Below are 26,192 nucleotides of genomic sequence, written 5' to 3' on the forward strand. Positions count from 1 at the left end.
AAAGAGGAGGAGGAGGGGGAGAGGAGGGGAGGAGAAGAAGGGGGGAGGGGGAGGGGAGGAGGAAGAAGAAAGAAGAAGAAGGAGAAGAAGAAAGAGGAGAATAAGGAGGAGAAGGAGGAGAAGGAGAAGAAGAAGGAGAAGAAAGAGAAGAAGGAGAAGGAGAAGAAGAAGAAAAAGAAAGAAGAAAGAAGAAGAAGAAGAGGAAAGAAGGAGAAGGAGAAGAAGAAAAGGAAAAGAAGGAGAAGGAGAAGAAGAAGAAAGGAAGAAGGAGGAGGAGGAGGAGGAGAAGGAGGCGCCTCCACCAGGCACAGTGGCTCGCGCCTGTAATTCCAGCACCTTGGGAGGCCGAGGCGGGCGGATCACCTGAGGTCGGGATTTCAAGACCAGTTTGACCAACATGGAGAAACCCTGTCTCTGGCACATGCCTATGATCCCAGCTACTTGGCAGGCTGAAGCAGGAAAATCGATTGAACCCAGGAGGTGAAAGTTGTAGTGAGCCAAGATCACGCCATTGCACTCCAGCCTGGGCAACAAGATTAAAATTTAGTCTCAAAAAATAAAAAATTTTTAAAAAATAAGATGGACTAAGATAAGAGGAGATGGGCAGAACTCCATCAGGAAGTAGGGGGAGCCCACATGAGAAAGATGGCAGCACCCCGCCACGTCGAGAAAGCCCCTTCCATGCCAACGCCCTAGCTCCCGGGCCTTGGAGCTCTCACCAGGGGCCTTGGCATGTGCCTGGCACTTTCCCCATATTAACTCAGGGCACCTTCACTGTGGATCTCAGAGGGAGCTGACATAATCACACCCCCCACTCTCACAGGGCTATGGTCAAGAGCAGATGAGTTCATCAGGGTCAGCCACGCCACAGTGCAGCGCTCCACGGGCTTTGCAAATGCTGGCTCTCATCGCTACCATCCCCATTTTCCAGATGAGGACACAGCAACTGACAGAGAGGAAGCGCTCAGCCTCAATTTACAGCCGGGAATGCTGATGCTCAGTGCAGTAATGCACTCAGGCTTATACAACTTTCTAGAGCTGGGACTGCATCTGACTGGCCCCTGTCCTGCTGCCAGTGACTGTCCCCGCCCCTCCTGTGTGCTTGAGCTACTTTGAGTAGGTTTCTGCTCCTGCCAAGTGACAGGAAGAGTCTACACACCAGTTCAGAATTTCAACAGCTTCCTGAATGACTGGTGGGCTCCAGTCATAATTTCCTACATCTGGGCATAGAGAAGGGACATTTGCTTCCTAGAAAAACAAGGAAGCACCTAAGTGGGTCGAGCCAAGTCCTCTCTGACCCAGCATTGCTCTGGGGGCAGGGACAGCAACTGAGCACTTCTCTGAGCCAGATGCTGTGCCAGCTGCATTACACTGCACCCCAGGGGCAAGCTGGGCTCAACCACATCCTCCCTATAGCCTGCACTAGCTAAAGAAAACAATACAAACCACATGGGCACACGGTCAACCATGTGGAATGGTAGAAAAACGTTTACCCATACCAGAGAAAAAAAATTTTTTTCTTGCAACAGAGTCTCGCTCTGTGGCCCAGTGTGGAGTACAGTGGCATGATCTCGACTCACTGCAACCTCCACCTCCAGGGTTCAAGCGATTCTCCTGCCTCAGCCTCCTAAGTAGCTGGGATTACAGGCACCTGCCATTACCGCCAGATAGTTTTTGTATTTTTAGTAGAGATGGGGATTCACCATGTTGGCCAGGCTGGTCTCAAACTCCTGACTTCAGGTGATCCACTCACCTCGGCTTCACAAAGCGCTGGGATCACAGGCGTGAGCCACCGCGCCTGGCCAAGAAACAGCTTCTAACCAAGCTACTTCCTAATCCTCAAGCGCTTTTCTGCACAGGGTGCCAGGGTCTTTACGGACGGGGGTTCAGTTACCTTCTTGCATCTCCAAAGAGGCAAAATCGTGGTTCCTCTTTGTGGTCAGCTTTTACGCCACCAAGTTCAACAAGCCACTGGAGAGGGAGAAAAACAGGCCTGGGGGCCCTGGTAACTTGCCAGCTGGTTCAGCCCAACACTCGCTCCACCCAGAGCAACTCAGGATACCCAGGTTCAGGTAGAGAAGCTAAGCCCTCTCTCCTTTCTGAATCTCAATGAGCCCCACCTGGCCCTGAGGCCCCCTGTCTCTGGCTCCCATTCCTACCTGTCCAGGTAACTCAGATATTCCTGCTGGTTATGGAAGCCAAAGCTCTGATTGGAGGAAAGGAGTAGTCGGGAGACACTCACCTGCTGGGCTGTAGGAGCCCACGCCACTGACAGGGAAGAGGATGTCGGAGTCATTGTGCAGCACCTTCAGCGGAGCCCAGCTGTGCATCTGGGAGAGGCAGGTGTTCCCATCCAGTGGCCTAAGGTGAAAGAACACAGTTGCAGCACAGGCCAAAGAGCCTGGAGGCCTCATGACTCACCAACAATCATCTGCTGGCATCCATGGTGCCTTCCTGAGAACTAACCAGGCCACGGCACGACTGAAAACAGAAGGAGGTGTGGGCCTGGGAGGCGGAGCGTGTGGTCCAGATCCAGACCTCTTGCATTTGTTCTCTCCATCAGTGTTTACTGAGCATCTACTATATGCCAGGCACTGGGAGGCAAAAGAACCAGTGAACAGTGTTAATCCTGCCCTTAGGGAGCTTGCAGTTTGGTGGGGGGCACAGACACAAATCAAATAATCCTCCAAGAAGCAGTAAATGGTAGCTCAGATCGTGGAGGAAGGTCATTCCAGGAAGGTCGTGGAAGGCTGCCTGGAAGATGCAGGGCTTAAGGAGGGAGCTGGAGGAAGCCCAATCCCCCATTTAAGAGGAAGGACAGAGGCTTGAGGGAGGGGACAGCACATGCATCATGTGCCATCTGCTCCAGGTTCCAAAATGACAGCAGCCACTTGACCTGAGGCTAGCGTTGCTCTGCCTCGCTGCTTCTCAGCCCCTCATGGGTAAAGAAACAGAATCAGACCAGTCATGTCTGGGTCCCTTCCAAGAAAGGGAGTTGGCTCAATTATTAACCAGGCTCATATACTCTGTTATATTGTCACCTTACCCACAGAGTACAAAACTCTAACGTGTACCACCTTTGTAATGCCAGGCAGTGTGGCTGGGTTTTTTTGGGAGTAAATACCCACTGCAGCACTTGCCTCTGAGCAATAGAGAAACGTTAATAAATACCAGGAGGCAGTTTGTAGTACAGTCATACCCCGGTATCTGCATTACTTCGGTATCCGCTGTTCCGTAAACCCCTTGCAAATCTGAGGAGGCTTAAAGTCCCCGGTTTGGTTTCTTTTCAGAGTCGAGGTCTTGCTCTATTGCCCATGCTAGAATGCAGAGACACGATCATAGTTCACTGCAACCTGGAGATCCTGGGCTTTAGTGAGCCTCCTGCCTCAGCCTCCCAAGGAATTTGGACTCCAGGCATGAGCCACCATACCCAGCTAATTTTTTGTTTTGTTTTGTTTTCTGTGAAGACAGAGTCTCGCTATGTTTTCCAGGCTGTTCTCAAAATCATAGCCTCAAACAATCCTCCCGCCTCAGCCTCCCCAAGTGCTAGGATTACAGGCATAAGCCACCTCGCCTGGCCTCAAGTCCCTGATGTAAAATGGTGTAGTATCTGCATAAACACATCCTCTCACATATGTACTCTAAATCGTCTCTAGATTGCTTATGATACCTAATATAATTCAAATTCTACGTAAATAGCTGTTACACTGTATTTTTATTGGTATTATTTTTATTTTTTTATTCTTTTGTAATATTTTTGATCCGCAGTTGGTTAAAACCATAGATGTGGAACCCACAGATGCAGCACCCGTGGAGGCAGAGAGCCAATGGCACTCTAGGGTCTACAATGTCATTTTGTATCTCAGCAGATAAAGAAGACCAAAGCAGACCATAATCATACCCACCTAGGAAAGGGCAGCAATAGGGCAGGGGAGGGAGAGGGATAGGCAGACAGAGGGAGCAGGGGCAAAAGAAGAAAGAGTGTGTGGCTTGTCCAAGGCCAAGCAGCAGAACCAAGGCTGTGGGACTGGAGCCCAGGTCTTCCAAACCCTAGTGCACTGGGTCTCTCTTTTCCCGTCCACAAGTGACATTACTTACATAGTTTGTCTTTATTTTAGAGCTACTCCAAAATGAACAAATATTGTCTGTAACAGACCAGAGAGGTACATATTTGAGGCTTTGCGACATACTCTTCTTTGTCGGTGTCTCTTCACAACTCTTTTAAAATCTAAGTCATTCACGGCTTGGGGGCGGATTTGGCCTGCAGGCATGGATTGCCAGCTCCTATTTGAGACCCTTATCAGGTAGAAGTCTCCTTTCAGCCCTCTCCAGCTTTTGGCCAGCCATCTGGCACAGAGAGAGAAACACTCAAGGAAATAATCCTGGCAAAATTTTGCAAGACGTATCATTCAACCATGGCTGTAACACAAGAAGGCTTTCAGACAGCAGGGTGCGGGCAAAAGAAGAGCTGCTCCTGCCTGGTCCTAACACCAAGCCCAACCTGGGCAGAGTCCTGGGTGAATTTGGCCGTGCCTTGGGAATGTGCCAAGAGGCGCCCTCCTGAGGCTCTGACCCAGCCACTGGGGACCATGGGGCAGGCACCCAGAGGTGGTCAGGGGCACCCTTTCAGGAGAAGGTGGCAAAAGCAGCCATTCCCTTCTCAGCCACTCCACTGGCTTGGGGCAGGTGCAATATTCTGCTGGTTTCTAAGATAATTCTTGACCCTTTCCCACAACATATGCAAGTGCAAGGTCAAGCCAGGCCCCAAGAGGATGAGGTTCCGAACCCGAGAAGTGAGCCTCAAGGACCACCGCCTCAAAATGAATTACATTAAAGATTCCTGGCCAGACACAGTGGCTCACACTTGTAATCCCAGTAGTCTGGGAGGCCGAGGGAGAAGGATCACTTGAGCCCAGGAGTTCGAAACCTGCCTGGGCACATAACAAGAGCCCTGTCTCTACAAAAAAATTTAAAAATTAACCAGGTATGGTGTTGCGCACTGCAGACCTAGCGACTGGAAGGGCTGAGATGGGAGGATCTCTTGAGCCTGGAAGGTCAAGGCTGCAGTGAGCCAAGGTCACGCCACTGCCTCCAGCCTGGGCTGCAGAGCAAGACCCTGTCTCCAAAAAAAGAAAATAAAAATAATAATAATAATAATAATAATAATAATAACAGGCCAGGCTCTGTAGCTTACACCTGTAATCCCAGCATTTCGGGAGGCCTAGGGGGGTAGATCACCTGAGGTCAGGAGTTCAAGACCAGCCTGGCCAACATGGTGAAACCCGTCTCTACTAAAAATACAAAAATTAGCTGGGCGTGGTAGTGAGTACCTGTAATCCCAGCTACTTGGGAGGGTGAGGCAGGAGAATCACTTGAACCCAGGAGGCAAAGATTGCAGTGAGCCGAGATTGTACCACTGGACTCCAGTCTGGGTGACAGACCAAGACTCTGTCTCAAAAAATATCTATGTATATTAACTCATTAGGTCATCTTCATAACACTGGATGCTCTGAAACATAATTTGAGATGTTTTGAGATCGTAAACATTAAGACGTCAAGGCTTAAACTACAAAATCTTCCGCTGTTAACTGTCTCCCTGTGGCTGCACATTTAGGTCACCTCCAGTGTTCCACTTCTCTGAAGAAGGACTTAGGTATGCAGATGGGGCAACGTTTCCCCGAGTCAAGGGTATGTCCTCCAGGCAGCTTCTTGCACTCGGATTGCTAAATCAAGCGGGATAAACATCCTTTAGCTCATGCCAGTTTGTCAAACTGCTTTCCCCCATGGCCAACTACTCCAGCTCAACTGCTTCTAGCTGTCTAAGAGCGCAGCCCCTGGGCACCACCCTGCAGCCTCATTCATCCCACAGACACTAAGAGAATGCTATGGGATGTGCCTGGAACTGAGAAGCCACTGAGAGCAAGATCTTTCCCTTCCACCAGGGCATGAACCCAAGATCTCCACAAATACGATGGGCAAAATATGAGGTCTTGTTTCACTTTGCATTTCCTTAACTGCTACTGAGATGCGGAATAGCGAGACGCCATATATGTTTGTAGTCCTTTCTGAATCATGTTTCTCCCTACTTGCCTACTGGTATCACAGAGCACATATAAAGCGATAGGAAAAGCCCTGTCCCGGCCTGGCCCAGTGGCCCATGCCTGCAATCCCAGTACTTTGGGAGGCCAACACGGGAGGATCACTTGAGACCAGGATGTCAAGAACCATGCCTTGAGACCCCATTTCTATTAAAAATTAGCCAGGTGTGGCAGCATATACCTATAGTCCTAGCAACTCAGGAGGCTGAGGCAGGAAGATCACTTGACTCTAGGAGTTCTAAGCTGCAGTGAACTGTGATCATGCCACTGCAGTCCAGCCTGGATGACAGAGCAAGACCTGCCTCAAAAAGAAGAAAAAAGAAAGAACAAAAGAACAAACCCTGACCGCAATAAAAATTCTATCCCTTTTAAAGATAAATACAAAAAGCAAAGCCAATACTTGTGATAAATACTGAGGCAGGAGAAACAAGACTCCCTTAGAAATGAGTTTAATGACCAATAAAGCCCTGGCCTGGCCTGGCCCAGTGGCCCATGCCTGTGCCTGCAATCCCAGTATTCGGGGAGGCCAAGGATCACTTGAGGCCAGGAAGTCAAGACCAACCTGGGCAATGCCTTGAGACCCCATTTCTATAAAAAATTCTATAAAAAATTACTCCTCAGATTATGCTGAGGAGTAAGCCCAACTTTGACCAACAGAGGATCTTAAGGACAACAGGGCAGCAGACTCTGCCAGAGGTTTTGGAAATCCACAGTGAGCCTCTCCTGGTCTCGGCATATTCCCCTCACACATCTGCTGTACCCCAACCCCCTTGACCTTCCCTGTGAACACAAGCTTAGAATCAAAATCAGAGCATTACTCAGCAGGCCATCCCATTACTCCACTGTGCCTTCCCCAGGCTGCTCTGTGGAAGGGTCAATCAAGATCCCTCTTTCTGCCAGAAGAGCTGGCCAGAGTCCGCAGGAGGCTCTCTGGCCTCAGAGGGCCCAGGCCACGTGAAAGTCACCCTGCACTGTGTTGGGCATTTACACATCACAATGCTGGGGGCTGCCTTGGCTCACACACCAGCCTCACCCATGGGGCTACACTCTAGCATCAACAAGCAGCATCTCCTCAAAGGCCCAGATTACGAAGTAATGGCACATGGCCAGGTGTGGAGGCTCACACCTTTAATCCCAATGCTCTGGGAGGCTCACGCAGGTGGATCACTTGAGCTCAGGAGTTCAAGACCAGCCTAGCCAACATGGTGAAACCCTATCTCTACTAAAAATATAAAAAATTAGCCGAGTATGTTGGCACATTCCTATCATTTCACCCCAACTGGAGGCTGAGGCAGGAGAATGGCTTGAACCTGGGAGGCAGAGGCTGCAATGAGCTGAGACTGCACTACTCCAGCCTGGGCCCTAGAGCAAGACTCCATTCCGAAAAAAAGCACCTGTGAGGGTTAATTGTATGTGTCAATTTGGCTGGGCCACAATACCCAGATATTTGGCCAAATATTATTCTAGATGTTTCCGTAAGGGTAATTTTTAGATGAGATTAACATTTAAATCAGTAGATTTGGGGTGAAGCAGATTACACTGCATAATGTGGGTGGGCTTCCTGCAAGCACTGTGAGGCCCCGATAGGAAAAAGATGGATCTTCCAGAGGAAGAAGAAATTCCCCCGCAGATTGCCTCTGGACTTGAACTGCAACTCTTCCCTGGCTCTCCAGTCCACACAACTATCCTGCGGATTTTGGACTCCCCAATCCCACAATCACGTGTGCCAATTCCTTAAAATATATCAAGAGAGAAGACCAGGCACAGTGGCTCATGCCTATAATCCCAGCACTCTGGGAGGCTGAGGCGGGTGGCTCACTTAAGGTCAGGTTTGAGATCAGCCTGGCCAAAGCGGGGAACTCCATCTCTATTAAAAACACAAAAGTTAGCCGGGGATGGTGGGTGTCTGTAATCCCAGCTACGTGAGAGGCTAAGGCACGAGAATCGCCTGAACCCGGGAGGCAGAGGTTGCAGTGAGCTGAGATCCTGCCATTGCACTCCAGCCTGGGTGACAGAGCAAGACTTCATCTCAAAAAAATAAAGAAAGCAGAGAGAGACACAGACAGAAACAGAGACAGAGAGAGATGGAGTCAGAGGTAGAAACTGAGGCAAAAACAGAGCAAGACAGAGAAGGAGAGACACACATCCACACACAGAACGCCCCCCCCCCCAGCCCCGCCCCGCTGATTCTGTTTCTCTGGAGAGCCCTGAATAACACAGCAGATCACAAGACTTGGATGCCAGGTACAAAAACATTTATACCCTATGAGCAAGAACAAGGCCACTGAAAAGCTGCCCTAATAAATAGCTCCATCATAGGAAAAAAAATCTTGTGTGTGAAAATATTCATTTGAGAACAGCTGATAAATAAAAGCAAAAATAAAAACCATCAACCTAAATACCCAACAAAAGGGAAAACATTTCACCAGTCATAACAGGTTGATCTGACTGAACAGCAACTGATCTGACAGAACAGGGTTCTGGGGAGAAATGAAACCAAAGAATGTGTGCATGGCTAGAAACCAACAGACAGACAGACAGGCAGACAGACAGACAGGCAGGCAGGCAGGCAGGCAGGCAGGCAGGCAGATAGATAGATAGATAGATAGATAGATAGATAGATAGATAGATAGATAGATAGATAGACAGACAGACAGACAGACAGACAGAGACAGACAGACAGGTTTATATGGAGGAACTGGTCCATGCAACTGCAGAGGCCAAGAAGTCTCATGATCCACAGTCCACAAGCTGAAGAGCCAGAAAAGTTGGTGGTGTGCTGAAGTCCAAGTCTGAAGCCTGAGAACCAGGGGAGCAGATGGTGGAAGTCCCAGGCCCACAGCAGAAAACCCATGTCCCAGCTGAAGCTAGCAGGCAAAAAGGAAAGAATCCCTCCCTTCCTTCACCTTTTGCTCTGTTCAGGCCCTCAGTGGATTGGATGGTATCCACCCACACTGGGGAGGGCTGTCTCCTTTACTGAGGCCACCGAGTCCAACACTAACATCCCCAGAAACATCCTTACTGATGCAACCAGAAGTAACGTTCAATCTAGATACCCCACAGCCCAGTTAAGTTGACACACAAAATTAGCCATCACATCAACAAATCAATATTCATAATTACGTAGAAACATGAAAAGCCCTTAACAGAATAGCTAAGGCATGATGGCTGACAACTGTAATCCCAGCACTTTGGGAGGCCAAGGCAAGCGGATCACCTGAGGCCAGGTGTCCAAGACCAGCCTAGCCAACATGGTGAAACCCCATCTCTACCAAAATACACCTTGCCAGGTGTGGTGGTGCACACCTACAGCCCAGCTACTCGGGAGGCTGAGGCACGAGAATCCCTTGAACCCCAGAGGCAGGTTGCAGTGAGCCAAGATCATGCCATGGCACTCCAGCCTGGGCAACAGAGTAAGACACTGCCTTAAAAAAAAATGACAGAATAAGCTTTGGATTACAGCATATCGAATCCAAATTTCAACTCTGCCAACAGCTTTGACAAATCTTGACTCTCTATAGAATCCTGTTGTTCTATCTGTAAAATGGGAATGACACCCACTAATCTCACATGGTCGCTAGAAGTCTTACAATACAGCGTATAAATCACCTGCAGCACCTGGCATATCTCAGATAATCAACAAAGTAACACTATTAGTACAAGCATCCATGCAGAAGGGGACTAGGGTAAAAATTAAAAAACAAAAATAGGCACAGTCTCATCAGAAAAAAAAAACCCTAATTTTAAAACAACATGAAAATGAAAATCTTAGGGCTAGAGGCATACTGTGGCCTAAACAATACCATAAGATTCAGGGCACACAGAAAGTTACATTTCTGTATATTCACATTACGCTTATTTTTTTTAGAGATGGAGTCTTGCAGTGTTGCCCAGGCTGGTCTCAAACTCCTAACCTTAAGCAATCCTCCCACCTCAGCCTCCCAAAGCAAAGACAATACAGGCTTGAACCACTGTACCCAGCCTCATTTTACACTTTAATGGACTGGATTTTGCAGTAGTCATGATTAGGATGGCACTGTGCACTACAAAGCCTAACAGGTAACTGGCTTATTTGGGCTTTTGGGGGGTTTTTTTGAGAAGGAATTTCACTCTCGCTGCCCAGGCTGGAGTACAATGGGATCATCTCAGCTCTGCCTCCAATGTTCAAGTGATTCTCCTGCCTCAGCATTCCAAGTACCTGGAGTTACAGGTATGTACCATCATGCGGGGCTAATTTTGTATTTTTTTAGTAGAGAAGGGGTTTCATCATGTTGGTCAGGCTGGTCTCGAACTCCTGACCTCAGGTGATCCACCCACCTCAGCCTCCCAAAGGGCTGGGATAACAGGTGTTAGCCACTGTGCCCAGCCAACTCCACTGTTAAAGTAGCATGTGAAGGAAAGTTGGTGCTATTCACACCACTGCAGATAAACACAGAAGTCACCCTACTACAACTATTCTCCTAACCCGCCTTCTTCCTGAGCTTCCTGTGCTAGTGGCAAGTCAGAGATGCTAGGAAAATACAGTCAACGAAAATGACAGATGTATATATAAGCAAAAATTTCAAGGCACACATTGTGATCTTAACTTTATATTAAGTACCCTCAAATTGTATTCCCTTTCCCTCTTTTAGTTCTCAGAGGAATAGCAAATAACACTCCTTCCAAGTAACACTCCTAAATCAACACCTGAAGAATGAATGATGCCCTGAGCAAACATAAAATGTGCAGTCCTATTTCACCCAATACCATAGAAACAGGAAACAGTTAATCCCCCCTCATTAAAAGCGCAAAGGGAGGCTGGGCACCGTGGCTCATGCCTGTAATCCTAGCACTTTGGGAGGCAGAGGCAGGCAGATCACTTGAGGTCAGGAGTTAGAGACCAGCATGGTCAATATGGTGAAACCCCATCTCTACTAAAAATACAAAAAGTAGTCGGATATGGTGGGCACCTGTAATCCCAGCTGCTTGGGATGGTGAGGCAGGAGCATCGCTTGATCCCAAGAGGTGGAAGATGCAGTGAGCTGAGATCACTCCACTGCACTCCAGCCTGGGGGACAGTGAGACTCCATGTCTCACACACACACACACACACACACACACGCGCAAAAGCATGAGGGGGGCCGGGCGCGGTGGCTCAGGCCTGTAATCCCAGCACTTTGGGAGGCCGAGGCGGGTGGATCACGAGGTCAAGAGATCGAGACCATCCTGGTCAACATGGTGAAACCCCGTCTCTACTAAAAATACAAGAAATTGGCTGGGCATGGTGGCACGTGCCTGTAATCCCAGCTACTCAGGAAGCTGAGGCAGGAGAATTGCCTGAACCCAGGAGGCGGAGGTTGCGGTGAGCAGAGATCGCGCCATTGCACTCCAGCCTGGGTAACAAGAGCGAAACTCCGTCTCAAAAAAAAAAAAAAAAAAAAAAAAGCATGAGGGGAACTTACTTCTCAAGCGACTCCGAGTGGCCCCTGTGCTTCCTTCCTGATGAGTTTCCATACATGTCATCTTCGTTTTCATCCACATCTTCATCATCAATGCTTTTCACATCAAGTTTCTGATACCCAAACTCCCCGTTCAAAGACAGAGAATCAATTTTCCATGAGTTACTGCTCTGACTTCCATTGGAATTTGGCCCGAAGGGGCTTTCAAAGGCCGACATGATATTGACAGAGGAGCGGTCAGAGTTCTCCTCTGAGCTCTCCCCTGCCCCGGGTATCTTTTTAAATACATCCCCAGAGTTCTGCTCATCTTCCTCATCATCAAATGAGATAATGTTGGTCACTTTTTTTTTCTTCTTCCGCTCCTTTTTGCCTTTGCCATCTGGCAAAAAAAAAAAGATTCGGTATAAGAAAAAGTAGGCAAGACAAAAGGATGATCGAACAACTCACCTCCAGGTTATGGAAAACACCATTCAACTGAGAAATACACTTTAACATTCATTCAGACTTTTAAAAAATCCTCAACAGAAAACTGTCTACAGATCGAGCAGAATGGATACAGGCCTCTACCTCTGATGTAAATAAACACCACAGAGTACAGACTGAAACTGTTCTAAAAGCAGTCACTTTGATGCAAAGGATACTACTATTATCAAAATGATCTTCAGTGCTTCACTTTAAAAAATATTCTCATGGCTGTAGATGAACTCACAAAAACCAGCTGGGGGGTGTGGTCAACTGCTGAACAGCCTCAAATTCCTGCCATTCCTGTGCAATGCCCCTTTGCAATGGGGCTTTGTGGTTCTTCCCAGACAGAGGAGATGTCTACTTCTGTACCCTCTTGAATCTGGCTGGTGTAGTGCTCTGCTTTTTTTTTCTTTAAGAGTCATGGGGTCTCACTCTATTGCCCAGGCTGGAGTGCAATGGCGCAATCATAGCTCACTGCAACCTCAAATTCCTGGAATCAAACAATCCTCTGGCCTCAGACTCCCGAGTAGCTGGGACTACAGGTGCATGCCACAACACCCAGCTATTTTTATTATATTTTTTTTTTCTAGAGATGAGGTCTTGCTGTGCTGCCCAGGCTGGTCTCAAAACCTCTGGCCTCAAGCAATCCTCCCACCTCAGCCTTCCAAATTGCTGGGATTATAGGCATGAGCCACCATGCCCTGCTTTTCAAATAAAATGTGACAGAAATGGCCACGTACAGTGGCTCACACCTGTAATCCTAACACTTTGGTGGATCACTGGAGGTCAGGAGTTCCAAACCAGTCTGGCCAACATGGCAAAATCCTGTCTCTACTAAAAATACAAAAAAAAAAAATTAGTCAGACATGTGGTGAATGCCTGTAATCCCAGCTATTTCGGAGGCTGAGGCAGGAGAATTGATTGAACCTGGGAGGCGGAGGTTGCAGTGAGCCAGAGATTGCAGTTAGCCAAGATTGTGCCATTGCACTCCAGTCTAGGTGACAGAGCAAGACTCCCTCTCAAAAAAAATATGTGACAGAAATAACACTATGTGAGTTTCCAGTGCCTAGGCATAAAAAAGGTCCCACGGCTTTGCCTTCACCCTCTCAGACAGCAGCCCCGACCCCATACATAAAGAAGGCAGTTCAGCTGACTGGAGGATGAGAGGCCATGGGTAGAACCCGAACTGTCCCAGGACTGATTCCAGACATGTGGGTGGGGCCATCTTGGATCTTCCAATGTAACCACCAGCTTCCATGAATGGGCCCAAGGGACCCAGCAGAAGAGCCACCATGCCAACCCACATAAAAAAGTAACAAACTGCTGGGCGCGGTGGCTCAAGCCTGTAATCCCAGCACTTTGGGAGGCCGAGGCGGGTGGATCACGAGTTCAAGAGATCGAGACCATCCCGGTCAACATAGTGAAACCCCGTCTCTACTAAAAATACAAAAAATTAGCTGGGCATGGTGGCGCGTGCCTGTAATCCCAGCTACTCAGGAGGCTGAGGCAGGAGAATTGCCCGAACCCAGGAGGCGGAGGTAGCTGTGAGCCGAGATCGGGCCATTGCACTCCAGCCTGGGTAACAAGAGTGAAACTCTGTCTCAAAAAAAAAAAAAAAAACAAAACAAAACAAAACAAAAAGTAACAAACTGTGGTGATTTTAAGCTGCTACATTTTTTAATCACTTGTTATATAACACAGGCTAACTGAAACAGAAATCAAGCCTGCTTTAGTGACCAGCATTCAGAGAAGACTCTTTGTGCCCCCATTTTAATCATCACGCTTGGATGTAAGACACCCAATTCCAAAAATCAAATCCATCTAAACCAACGTGTGATGCAGTAAGGCCTCACTAGTATAGCACAACTCTGAGATTACCTCAAAAGTAGAGTTCCAAAAATGGGTGGGACTACTTCTCCTTTGGGGGTAGAAATTTCAGTGTCTTTGTTACACAAAGCCATCAAAAGCCCTATCTCCTACATCATTCATGCAGGGTATCTACTGGAGAAGCAGAGGGCAAGACAGACAAGGTCACTGCATACCAAAGACACCATGGGATTCTGTACTTTCACCATCCATAATTCCAAAGGGATGGCCACAATTACTGCCTTGCTTAAGAGATTTGAAAATACTAAGTACTTAAGCTCAAAATTTCCAATTTCAACCAGGTACAGTGGCTCATACTTATAATCCCAGCACTTTGGGAGGCCAAGGCAGGAGGATCACTTGAGGCCAGGAGTACAAGACCAGCCTGGGCAACATAGCAAGACCTGTCTCTATGTATACATACATACATACATACATACATACACACATACAAACAAACACACACATATACACACACAACAGAATTTCCAGTTTTGCTGTAGCAACATCTTAATGTCCCAAAATTCTCAAGGGGTATTAAAAACTTACCAAATTAACCTTAACTGAATCACCTTTCTATTTTTATTTAATTTTTTTAATTAAAATTTTAAGAAAACAGGCTGGGTATGGTGGCTCACACCTGTAATCCCAGCACTTTGGCAGGCCAAGGCAGGCAGGTCACTTGAGGTCAGGAGTTCGAGACCAGCCTGGCCAACATGGTAAAATGCCATCTCTGCTAAAAATACAAAAAGTAGCCAGGCATATTTGTGTGCGCCTGTAGTCCCAGCTACTCGGGAAGTTGAGGCAGGAGAAATGCTTGAACCCGGGAGGTGGAGGTTGCAGTGAGCTGAGATCATGACACTGTACTCCAGCTTGGGCAACAGAGTGAGACTGATTCAAAAAAAAAAGAGTTAAAAAATTGAGACAAGGTCTCACTACATTGCTCAGGCTGGTCTAGAACCCTTGAACTCAAGCAATCCTCCTGTCTTGGCCTCTCAAAGTGCCAGGATTACAGGTGTGAGCCACCGAGCTGAGCCTGAATCAACTCTCTTTTGCCTCCCAGAGCCTAGAGTCAAAGCTGACAACGCCTCTCTTCCCTGAGGCCTCCACTTAAATGCCATCCCCAGTGGGAGGCAAACTCAGTGGGAGATGCACCCTATAGCAGCCTATGCTTGGTTTTCATCCCTTTTATCCTAAAGATCATAAATTATATACTTTATCATGATATAAAGTATATCCCCACCCACACCCATCCCAAAGCAGACTGTGGGCTACCTGCTGGCAATCTGTCTTTCCCATTCAGCTCACTGCCTAGCAAACAGAACACGATGAAGGAACAAATAAAGGAATGAATGAATAAGGATCAACGCCATCTGGCTCCCCATGTCTCTCACACCCTCACTTTCCGTTTGCTGTGGCTGAGCTGCTCATTTTTCCACCCTGCAATTCTTGCATCTAGGTAAGGCCATCAGAGAGCCCTTTCAGAGTGAATGAGGATGAGAAACACAAACACAAATGTGAATGTAAAATGCAAGTGCACTGGATTCCATTTCCCTTGGAACGACTTTCAGGTGACGAGGCGTGTCCGTCCACCTCATCAGCCACGTTCTGCTTCACTCTGCTCTGCCTCGAGCATAGCTCCTGCTCACCAGCGCTGACGTTCCTGGACACGACAGGCAGCGGGTCAGTCTCCTGTTCGGGTTTGATGAGAATGGAGACAGCAGAGGAGGCTGTGATCTCCCTGAACAGGCTGCTCACTCCTTGCGTGGACTCCTTCAGCAAGGACGTCACATTCTGTGTTGACTCCTTTAAGAGGTCTGAAACGGTGGGAGCAAACTTACTCTGCCCGTTCAAATCCTTGTTGTCGATGTTAATCGCAAAGAGTATGGAGTTCAGACCTGCCCAAAAAAATGGAAAAGTCTGGAGTGCTTGCTGGTGGGCAGTCACACCCCTAACAAGAGAAGACAGCTGCAGACAACAGAGTACACAAGAGGAGACACACTGATCTTAAACAGATATTTAAAAAACCTTCCACACAGAGGCTGCAGTGAGCCAAGATCGCACCACTGCACTCCAGCCTGGGTGACAGGGCAAGACTCTGTCTCGAAAACTACAACAACAACAAAAATACCTCCCTTGGCTGGGCACGGTGGCTCACACCTGTAATCCCAGCACTTTGGGAGGCCGAGGAGGCAGATCATGAGGTCAGGAGATCGAGACCATCCTGGCCAACATAGTGAAACCCCGTCTACTAAAATACAAAAAAAATTAGCCAGGCATGGTGGCATGCGCCTGTAGTCCCAGCTGCTCAAGAGGCTAAGACAGGGGAATTGCTTGAACCTGGGAGTCAGAGGTTGCAGTGAACCAAGATCGCACCACTGCACTCCAGCCTGGCAACACAGTTAAGACTCAGTCTCAAAAAAAGAACTAAAAACTCCCACAAAACTGGGGTCAGCAGATACTCATTATCATGGGAGTTGAGTCATACCACATTCTCTCCCTACCAGCCAGGAAGACAAACAGGAATAAGAAGTCAGATGGGAGAAGGTGAAGACACAAGCTCTGGGATCAGGCTACCTGGAGGTGAATCCCAGCACTGCCACCCACTAGCTACAAAACCTTGGTCCAGCAACTTATCATCTCTCTGCACTCCAGTCACCTAATCTGTAAGATGGGGACAGTATTATCTCCCTCACAGGATTCTAAGTATTAAAGGCACTCACTCACAAAAACACTCAGCTCAGTAAACCATCAAATGTGCACTGATAGCATCACCGTCATTACTGTGGGCAGAAACTTACACTGGTATCTTATGACCTACCAAGGAAATTACGGTCAAATCCTTCTTCTCATCAATGAACAGAACAGAACCCCAAATATATAAGACTTAGTACAAACTTTCAAAAAAAAACAAAAAGGAGGCAACAAAGAACTTGGAAAGAAGAAGCAAGCTGCCCACTTCAGTCCGGCTGAGTCCACCTTTCACCCTTCGAGTCACACAGCAAACAGTGTAACAGCCCACAGAGTAACATCAACCCTGGGCCTCCAGGTTGACTAATCACGTGCATGACTCCTGACCTCACATGATTCTCTCACAGCCCCATGAAGTAGACTGCTGAGACAGCATGATTCCCACCTCACAGAGAGGAAAGAAAAGGTAGCAAAGCTTACAGCATCCACCCCAGGTCACTAGGTAGCAAGAGGTAAAGCCAGAATTCAAAGGTAGGTCTCCCACCTCCAATTCCCCCCAATGCATATTACATCTCCAAAGCCCAACTAAAAATCTTCAAATCTACGCTTTCTCTGCCAGGGTCTCACATTCTAGATAAATTGACTCAACATTCTGGCCTGGAACAGTGGCTCGTGCCTGTAATCCCAACACTTTGGGCTCAGGAGTTGGAGACCAGCCTGGCCAACATAGTGAAACCACATCTCTACTAAAATACAAAAATTAGCTGGGAGTGGTGGCAGACTCCTGTAATCCTAGCTTCTTTAGAGGCTGAGGCAGGAGAATCACTTGAACCCAGGAGATGGAGGTTGCGGTGAGCCAAGATTGCACATACCACTGTACTCCAGCCTGGGTGACAGAGTAAGGCTTTGAGAACAAAAAAAAAAAAAAAGATGCAAAATGGACCCAACATTCAATGCTAGTTAAAAAAAAAAAAAGACAGCAGCAAGTGACTTATTAAGTTGTTGAGGGACAGGAAAGAATCACAGCATCCCATGGGGTTGTGGATCTACCCCAAGGCAGCTCCTCTGCTCAGAAGCATCACAAGGCCCGGCGATCTGGCCTGGGCCAGGCTTACCAGCTGCCATGGTAGGAAGCATGCTAGACCTCTCTTCATCCATCACAAATGACCAGTCTTCATAAAATGTGCTGCAGATTGAAAGAGAAAAGGAAATAGTTCTTAGTAGTGGTTCCCTGTGTCCATTGACCAGGCAATTCTATTAGCTCCCTGGAAGATCTGCACCTGGTCACCTCAGGAGGGATATGATTTGCCTGAGGTCTCTGCTGGTTTAAAACTTCTGGTTATGAACAGAAGATGGAACCCATACATCCCACAACATCCTTGCTGGTCCCCTGACACCTCCAGCTTTAGAATACTAAAATAGACATGATATGTAAATGTATCTATAAAGCAGCAAAGCAGAAGGAAGCAGACAGATGGGTGACTTCCACTCAAGCAATGACCCCAAGAGACAGACAGGAAATCTAAGCCTAGCCAACAGGGCTTGCCTGATTTGCCTAATACAAGAAGAGACTATTTCAGACAGAAATCACAGAGCCTCTATGGCTTCATTAACCAGGGCATTTAATATGATGCCTGCCTTGGCCGGGTGCAGTGGCTCACGCCTGTAATCCTAGCACTTGGGAGGCCGAGGCAGGGGGGATCATTTGAGGTCAAGAGTTCAAGACCAGCCTGGTCAACAGTGAAACCCTGTCTCTACTAAAAATATAAAAAATTAGCCATGCCTAATAGCAGGCGCCTGTACTCCCAGCCACTTGGGAGACTAAGGCAGGAGAATCACTTGAACCTAGAGGTTCAGTGAGCAGAGAATGAACCACTGTAGTCCAGCTTGGATGAAAGAGCAAGACTCCACCTCAAAATAATAATAATAATAATAGCAATATAATTCAGGGTTACCTGAATGCCCAAGTTTTCCTTGGAAAGAGCTAAGAGGCTAAAAAGGCCCCACAAATCTACATGGCAGGTGAGGTAGGGGTGTCAGGGAAGCCTACAGGGCCTATCCAAGCTCATCTGGCCAAAAAATGGTCCAGCCAGGGCTTAAAAGCTGGTCTCCCAAGTCCAACTTCCAAGCTCTCTCTGACTCCCTGTTAAGATACAGCAACCAAAAATTCCCCAATGCCATAACTTCCCCACAGGGTCATTGAATTCTAAATTAATGGAGGCAAAACTCAATTTCACTAAAGCAAAATCAGGGATAAGCAACCTGTAGTTGAGTGAGGGAATGCAAAAATTAGCCACTGAAGTGACTGAATACAACCAACAGAAAGGGAGAAGAGACACATTTCCAATATACTTAACCAAAAAATGTAAGTATACGCACAGACCACAGCTCAAGCTGACATTCTGACTGCACCTGATTCCCAAAATCATGATTCTTTAAAAATCTGAGCCCGTGGCTGGGCACAGTGGCTCACGCCTATAATCTCAGCCCTTTGAGAAACTAAAGTGGGCGGATCACAAGGTCAGGAGTGTGATACCCAACTGGCCAACACAGAGAAACCCCATCTCTACTAATAATACAAAAAAACTAGCCAGGTATGGTGGCACGTGCCTGTAATCCCAGCTACTAGGGAGGCTGAGGCAGGAGAATTGCCTGAACCCAGCAGGTGGAGGTTGTAGTGACTCGACATCATTCCATTGCACTCCAATCCAGTCAACAGTGCAAGACTCTGTCTCAAAAAAAAAAAAGAAAAATCTGAGCCTGTTTTGTGCATCTAAATGAATGTGTTTTCCCCACATCAGGTTAGGGAAGTGGCTAGTGATCCAGGTAAGGTCGACTGTGATTCTTTTTTTTGAGACGGAGTTTTTTTTTTTTTTTTTTTTTTGCTCTTGCTACCCAGGCTGGAGTACAATGGCGCGATCTCGGCTCACCGCAACCTCCGCCTCCTGGGTTCAGGCAATTCTCCTGCCTCAGCCTCCTGAGTAGCTGGGATTACGGGCACGCGCCACCATGCCCAGCTAATGTTTTGTATTTTTAGTAGAGACGGAGTTTCACCATGTTGACCAGGATGGTCTCGATCTCTTGACTTCGTGATCCACCCACCTCGGCCTCCCAAAGTGCTGGGATTACAGGCTTGAGCCACCGCGCCCGGCTTCGACTGTGATTCTTAACTGCTGGACTCGCTTCTTGTTCACTTCAACTTTGAGACTGAGTATGTAACTCTGAACTACCCGTAAATGATATGCTGCAAAGGGCCTCACAGAAATTCACTTCAAGAAACCGGAGTATGTTCTCCTCAATCAAAGTTGGTTAATGCCCCAGAGATTCAGACATTCTCAGCCCTGGACTCTGACCCTGAGCAGTACACAGGTGCCATCAGGGTCGGTCCTCTCGGCTCCCAAGCCCTCCCATTTTAAACTCAAAGAGGTTACCATACAACTGAACAAGGTGCCACAGGCAGCAGAGAACTTTAAGGGTATTTTTAGAGTCCTGGTGCACAATACCAGAAGACCCGAAACATTACCAGCAGAGAGGTGGCCACAGGAGTAGATAAAGCAGAAGAGGGGACCTGAACTAGGGAACACGGGGCAAGACAAAAATTAAGGGAGCACGTCACACTGCTGACGAACTGCCCGCTTACTGAATTTAGTGAAATTTCACTGTTGAAGATCTGGGTATTGCTGATGGAGAAGTACTTACGGAACCAGAACAGGATTCATCAGTGTCGCTCTGTATCACTCAAGGACACAAAACAACATGTCTAGTCCACTATTCTCAGAGCAAAAGTAATGGCCACAGCCAGGCACAGTGGCTCACGCCTGTAATTCCAGCACTTAGGGATGCCAAGGGGGGTGGATCACCCGAGGGCAGGAGTTTGACACCAGCCTGGCCAACATGATGAAACCCTGTATCTACTAAAAATACAAAAATCAGCTAGTGTGGTAGTGTGCGCCAGTAGTCCCAGCTACTCAGGAGGCTGAGGCAGGATAAATTCTTGAACCTGGCAGGCAGAGGTTATAATGAGCCAAGATGACGCCACTACACTCTAGCCTGGGCAAAAGAGCAAGACTCTGTCTCAAACAAAACAAACAAAAACAACAACAAAATAACAAAATTATGGAAGTTTTTGTTTTTTGTTTTGCTATGTTTGTTTTTGAGACAGAGTCTCACTTTATCGCCAAGGCTGGAGTATAGTAGCATGATCTTGGCTCACTACAACCTCTGCCTCCCAGGTTCAAGCAATTCTCAGGCCTTAGCCCCTCCAAGTAGCTGGGATTGCAAGCATGCACCACCACATGCAGCTAATTTTTGTATTTTTCGTAGAGACAGGGTTTCACCATGTTGGCCAGGCTGGTCTCAAACTCCTGAGCTTAAGTGATCCGCCCACCCTGGCCTCCCAAAGTGCTGAGATTACAGGCATGAGACACCATGCCCGGTCTAAAATGGAAGTTTTAATAAAAACAAATGACTTGGCCAGGCACAGTGGCTCACATCTGTAATCCCAACCCTTCGGGGGGCCAAGGCAGGCAGATCACCTGAGGTTGGGAGTTTAAGACCAGCCTGGACAACATGATGAAACCCCATCCCTACTAAAAATACAAAAAATTAGCTGGGCCTGGTGGCGCACACCTGTAATCTCAGTTACTCAGGAGGCTGAGGCAGGAGAATCGCTTGAACCAGGAAGACAGAGGTTGCAGTGAGCCTGCACTCCAGCCTAGGCAAGAGAACATCTCAAAAAAAAAAAAAAGAAAAGAAAAAATGACATCCTTCCCCAGCTTAAAATTTCCATATTGTTTTCAGTTTGGGATTGAATGAATGCAAGAATCCCAGATTAAAATTCCAGACCTGGCATGGTAGCTCACGCCTGTAATCCCAGCACTTTGGGAGGCTGAGGCAGGAAGATTACTTGAGCCTAGGAGTTTGAGACCAGCCTGGGCAACACACTAAGACCCCATCTCTGCAAAAAGAATTTTTTAATTAGCCATGTATGGTGGCACACGATTGGGGTCCTAGCTGCTCAGAAGGCTGAGGTGGGAAGACTGCTTGAGCCAGGGAGTTCCAGGCTGCAATGAGCCATGTTCATGCCACTGCACTCCAACTTGGGCAACAGAGCAAGATCTATCTCAAAAAAAAATCCAAAAAGTAAAGAGAGAAGCTATGTCTTAAGACAACAGCTCTCTCCGCATCCAAGCTGGCTGTATGCAGGTGCCATGCCAACCCCTTTACAGGCAGTCTCTCAATGATTCTCCCCCAGCTTTCCCCACAGCTCAGATGAACACAGCAGAGCTGTCCCAGGGAGGCCCATCCTAGATTGGGGAACTAAGATGAAAATCCAGGTGGTCTGACTCCAGACTCCAAGATCTTCTTCATCCCTTGCTCCACCCCATTCCAGGTCCCATCCCGGCCACGTACCTGAGCCTGCAGCGGTCAGCCAGGAGCATGTGCAGGTAGCGCTCCAGGGAGTGCTCGTTGAGGGCACAGCGCAGCCAGGCGCGGCCCCGGCCCACGTCCGAGGCGATGTGGCGCAGGGAGTAGAAGCGCTGCAGCTCGTGCTTGTTGAGGACCTCCTTCACGTAGTACCAGAACACGGGCTCTACAGAGAGAGGACACAGGTGCCTGGCACTTGGCCTGAGGCACTCAGCAGTGGGAGAGGAACACACACAGCCCCTAGACGATGTTGGAGACTGTAACACAGTATCCCCTTAGCATAGAAAAGGTGGGAAATAACAGCAAAAACATGGAATCAACCCAGATCCCCATCAACAGTGGACTGCATAAACAAAATGTGGTACATTTACACCATGGAATTCTATGCAGCCATGAAAAAGAAAAAAATCATGTCCTTTGCAGCAACATGGATGACTAGAGGCCATTATCCTAAGCAAATTAAACAGAAAGAGAAAACCAAATACTGCATATTCTCACTTATTAATGAAAGCTAAACAGTGGGTACACAGAGACATCAAGACAGCAACAAACACTGGGGACTACTAGAGGGAGGAGACAAGAGAGGACAGCACGAGCTGAAAACCTACCTACTGGGTACTATGTTCACCACCTGGGAGATGGGTTCAATCGTGCCCTAAACCTCCACATCACGCAATGTACCCAGGTAATAAACCTGCACACGTACCCCCTAAATCCAAAATAAAAATTGGCACTGGGAATGGTGGCTCACTCCTGTAATCCCAGCACTTTGGGAGGCCAACACGGTGGATCCCTTGAGGCTAAGTGTTCGAGACCACATTGGCCAACACGGTAAAACCCCGTCTCTACTAAAAATGCAAAAATTACCTGGGCATGGTGGTGTACACCTATAATCCCACCTACTGAGCAGGCTGAGGCAAGAGAATCACCTGAACTCAGGAGGTGCAGATTGCAGTGAGCCAAGATTGCGTCACTGCACTCCAGCCTGGGTGACAAAACAAGACTCTGTCTCAAAAAAAAAAATAGGCCAGGCGCAGTGGCTCATGCCTGTAATCCCAACACTTTGGGAGGCCAAGGCAGGCAGATCACAAGGTCAAGAGATCCAAACTGTCCTGGCCGACATGGTGAAACCCCGTCTCTACTAAAAATACAAAAATTAGCCAGGCATGGTGGCGCACGCCTGTAGTCCCAGCTACTTGGGAAGCTGAGGCAGGAGAATCACTTGAACCCAGAAGGCAGATGCTGCAGTGAGCTGAGATCATGCCACTATACTCCAGCCTGGCAACAGAGTAAGACTCCGTCTCAAAAAATATATACATATATTGTATAAGTGTATATGCATATATACATTTATAGGTGTAATGTTGTATCCCGATTCATTTATTTTCTTGTCTAGATCATGAACATTTTCCTATTATAATTAATAGTCTTTTAAAGATGATTTTTGATGACTTTCCACTAAAACATAATTATTTCCCTACTACTAAGTACATGGCACATGGCCAATTTTCCCTCTGTACGGTAAAGAACACCCCTGTACATAAATAATTGTCCTTATTTCTAGTTCCTTAGGAAGGATTTCCACATGTTGAATTCCTCAGTCTCAGGACAGAAACATATTTATGACTGTAAGGGAAACCTAAGAAAGTTTGTTTTTATCCATAAGACAGTCATTCCTACAACCACTTGTATCTCCTCACATTCCACCACTTTTTATCCACATGTACACAGATTTTTAAAGTTTTTTACATACATTTAAAATTATTTATTTATTTATTTATTTATTTATTTATGAGACAGGGCCTCTCCCTCTGTTACCCAGGCTGGAGCTCATTGCAGCCTTAACATCCTGTGCTCAAGTGATCCTCCTGTCTCAGCCCCCCGAGTAGCTGCGACACAGGCACGCATCCCCATGCCCAGCTAATTTTTTTATTTTTATTTATTTGTAGAGACAAGGTTCTGCTATGTTGCGCAGGCCGGTATCAAACTCCTGGCTTCAAGCGATCCTCTTGCCTGAGATTCCCAAAGTGCTGGGAAAACAGGCAGGAGCCACCATGCCCAACTCCAGATTTTTTCATAGTTGTAATGCTAGTGTACACATAATTTTGTATCAATTTTCTTCACTTAACATTGGCTCTTCAACACTTTTTCAAGCTGGCAATAACAATAACAGCAACTACTATTTACCGAGCACTAACTACGCACCAGCCATTGCAGTAAACGCTTTACATCTGACATCACAACAACCAAGGCCATCTCCATGTGAGAGACAAGGTCTGAAGCCAGGACAAGTGAAGTAACTCTCCTGGCAACACAGCTAGTAAACAGTATGGCAGCAGAAAGGGACCTCACAGCTCACTGCAAACCACTAAATCACACTGCCCTGCAAAATGAGGGAACCTGGCCTTCAAAATGATCACATTCACAACTGTTTAATGTTCCAAGTGGGGAAAGCTGAGTCTTTGCAGCCAGACCTGGCTTCCAATCTAGGAGCTCAACAGGCTCACAGTCCCCTCTGAAATGCGATGAAGGCTTTGAACCTGCCTTCCAGAAGGAGGCAAGTACACCATCTCCAGAAACTGCACAGCAGGCTAGTTAAGTTCATGCTAATGTTTTAATTCAACTTCACCAGGATCCACTGCACTCTTCCTCTGAGCTGTGAACCGAGCTAGGCTATGTGTTACCAGCTAGAGACAACAAAACCTCATTCCTAAGGGGCTTCCAGTCTAGCGGGCAGGACAAACAAAGGAAAAGTTCATTCAACCAAATGACCTTCAGCAAGTCACTTGACCATGCTAAGCCTGAGAATCCTCTCCCATAAAATCAGCACAAAGTACAGAATCGCCCGGGGTTACTGGGGTAACTGGAAAGGGAAGGAAAGCACTGAGCACAGTGCCCAGTCCATGATGACCAAGCAGCATTTACTTAATAATTAATTCCCTTCATAGCAGAGGGTATTCGCATGGCTTCATTTTTGTGTTAGCAACATCTAAATGTATACATATGTATGAGTGTGCGTAAGTATTTGTGGATCAAGCCAATCACTGGGATCGTTCAGAATAAACTTCCCAGGAATAACTGAAAACTGTCAAAACTATCTTGTCTCAATTCCTAAATGTTAAACTAATCCCTTCCCAAGCTCATCGGATCAGCCTAAACCACACAACTGTACAAAACAGCCTTCCTTCCACTCTCCACCTCACTCAGAAACCAGGAGAGGGAAACTGACCACACCAATGCCCTGGGCCAGCTGGCCAACAACGTGTTTCGAAAGACCCCAGACAATCGTCTGCATGTCCATCACGTGTCCAATCAAGTGACTCTCACCTGCAGCCTGTCTTGAACAATTCAGTCACCTCCCTCTGACCTTGAATCTACTAAATGCTTTAAAGTGTGTTTTCACCTTTCAATTTTGCAAATTGCTTACTGCTACAGAATCCTTTTAAAGCTTGTCAGGGTGATGCTGATGATGATAAGAATTATCCCAGCAGGGTTCCGCTTGCACTGCCAGAATTAATGTGGTCTATTTAAAGCACAGCTCACCTGCCAATTAGTGCCTGTGGTGTCCATAATTTAATTTGGGAATATATACTGATCTGCTTTGAAACATGGGGTAAGTCCAAAATCGGGCAAGGGCTTCTGGTTCTCCAAACACCTGAAAGCCAAATGCCACCAAGAACAAGTGCCACAGACGGGTGTTGGAGAGGACTGCCCTGGGGCACCTATTAACTGAGGATGTCTAACAGCAAAGGCTTTTGGCAAAGTTTCTATCACGCCTCAACTATCACCGATGCCAAGAATTCATACCTTGGAGATCCCAAGGAAGGCAAAAACCTTGGCCCAAATTCTAATTCAGGCATTGTGTGACCTTGGGAAACTTATTTTGTCCTGTTTTCTTCCTCTGCACAATGGAGAGAACAGTACCTATCTGTATGGACTGCTATGAGGGAAAAATGAGAAACATAAGTACATGTAAAGTGTATCCAATAAATGCAGTGAATAAAGGTTAGCCATAGTTATTAACATACCTGGCATACAACTGGTGCTCAACAAAAACCGGCTATTAATATCATTAATACATTTGCACCAAACAGCATTCCTATTCCTTGTTTTGGGGTTTTTCTTGAGGGGGCAGAGTAGGGACAAGGTCTCACTCTGTCACCCAGGCTAGAGCACAGTGGCACAATCATAGTTCACTGCAGTCTTG

The 26,192-nt window shown here is 47.3% G+C and overlaps 1 protein-coding gene across 3 annotated transcripts in view; it reads right to left on the reverse strand.

Moving 5' to 3' along the window:
* Positions 1–26,192, reverse strand: part of SNX29 (sorting nexin 29) — a 596,746-nt gene that overhangs the window by 499,868 nt on the left and 70,686 nt on the right. For all 3 annotated transcript variants that reach the window (XM_074382212.1, XM_039477976.2, XM_074382213.1), the window contains exons 5-9: positions 21,971–22,151; positions 17,674–17,744; positions 15,517–15,765; positions 11,540–11,915; positions 2,243–2,361 (exon numbers count right to left, since the gene is read on the reverse strand). In XM_074382212.1, coding sequence (XP_074238313.1) covers positions 2,243–2,361; positions 11,540–11,915; positions 15,517–15,765; positions 17,674–17,744; positions 21,971–22,151 — 996 coding nt within the window. The remainder of the gene's footprint in view (positions 1–2,242; positions 2,362–11,539; positions 11,916–15,516; positions 15,766–17,673; positions 17,745–21,970; positions 22,152–26,192) is intronic.

Source organism: Saimiri boliviensis, chromosome 12 (assembly GCF_048565385.1).
Source record: "Saimiri boliviensis isolate mSaiBol1 chromosome 12, mSaiBol1.pri, whole genome shotgun sequence".
Taxonomy (NCBI): Eukaryota; Metazoa; Chordata; class Mammalia; order Primates; family Cebidae; genus Saimiri; species Saimiri boliviensis.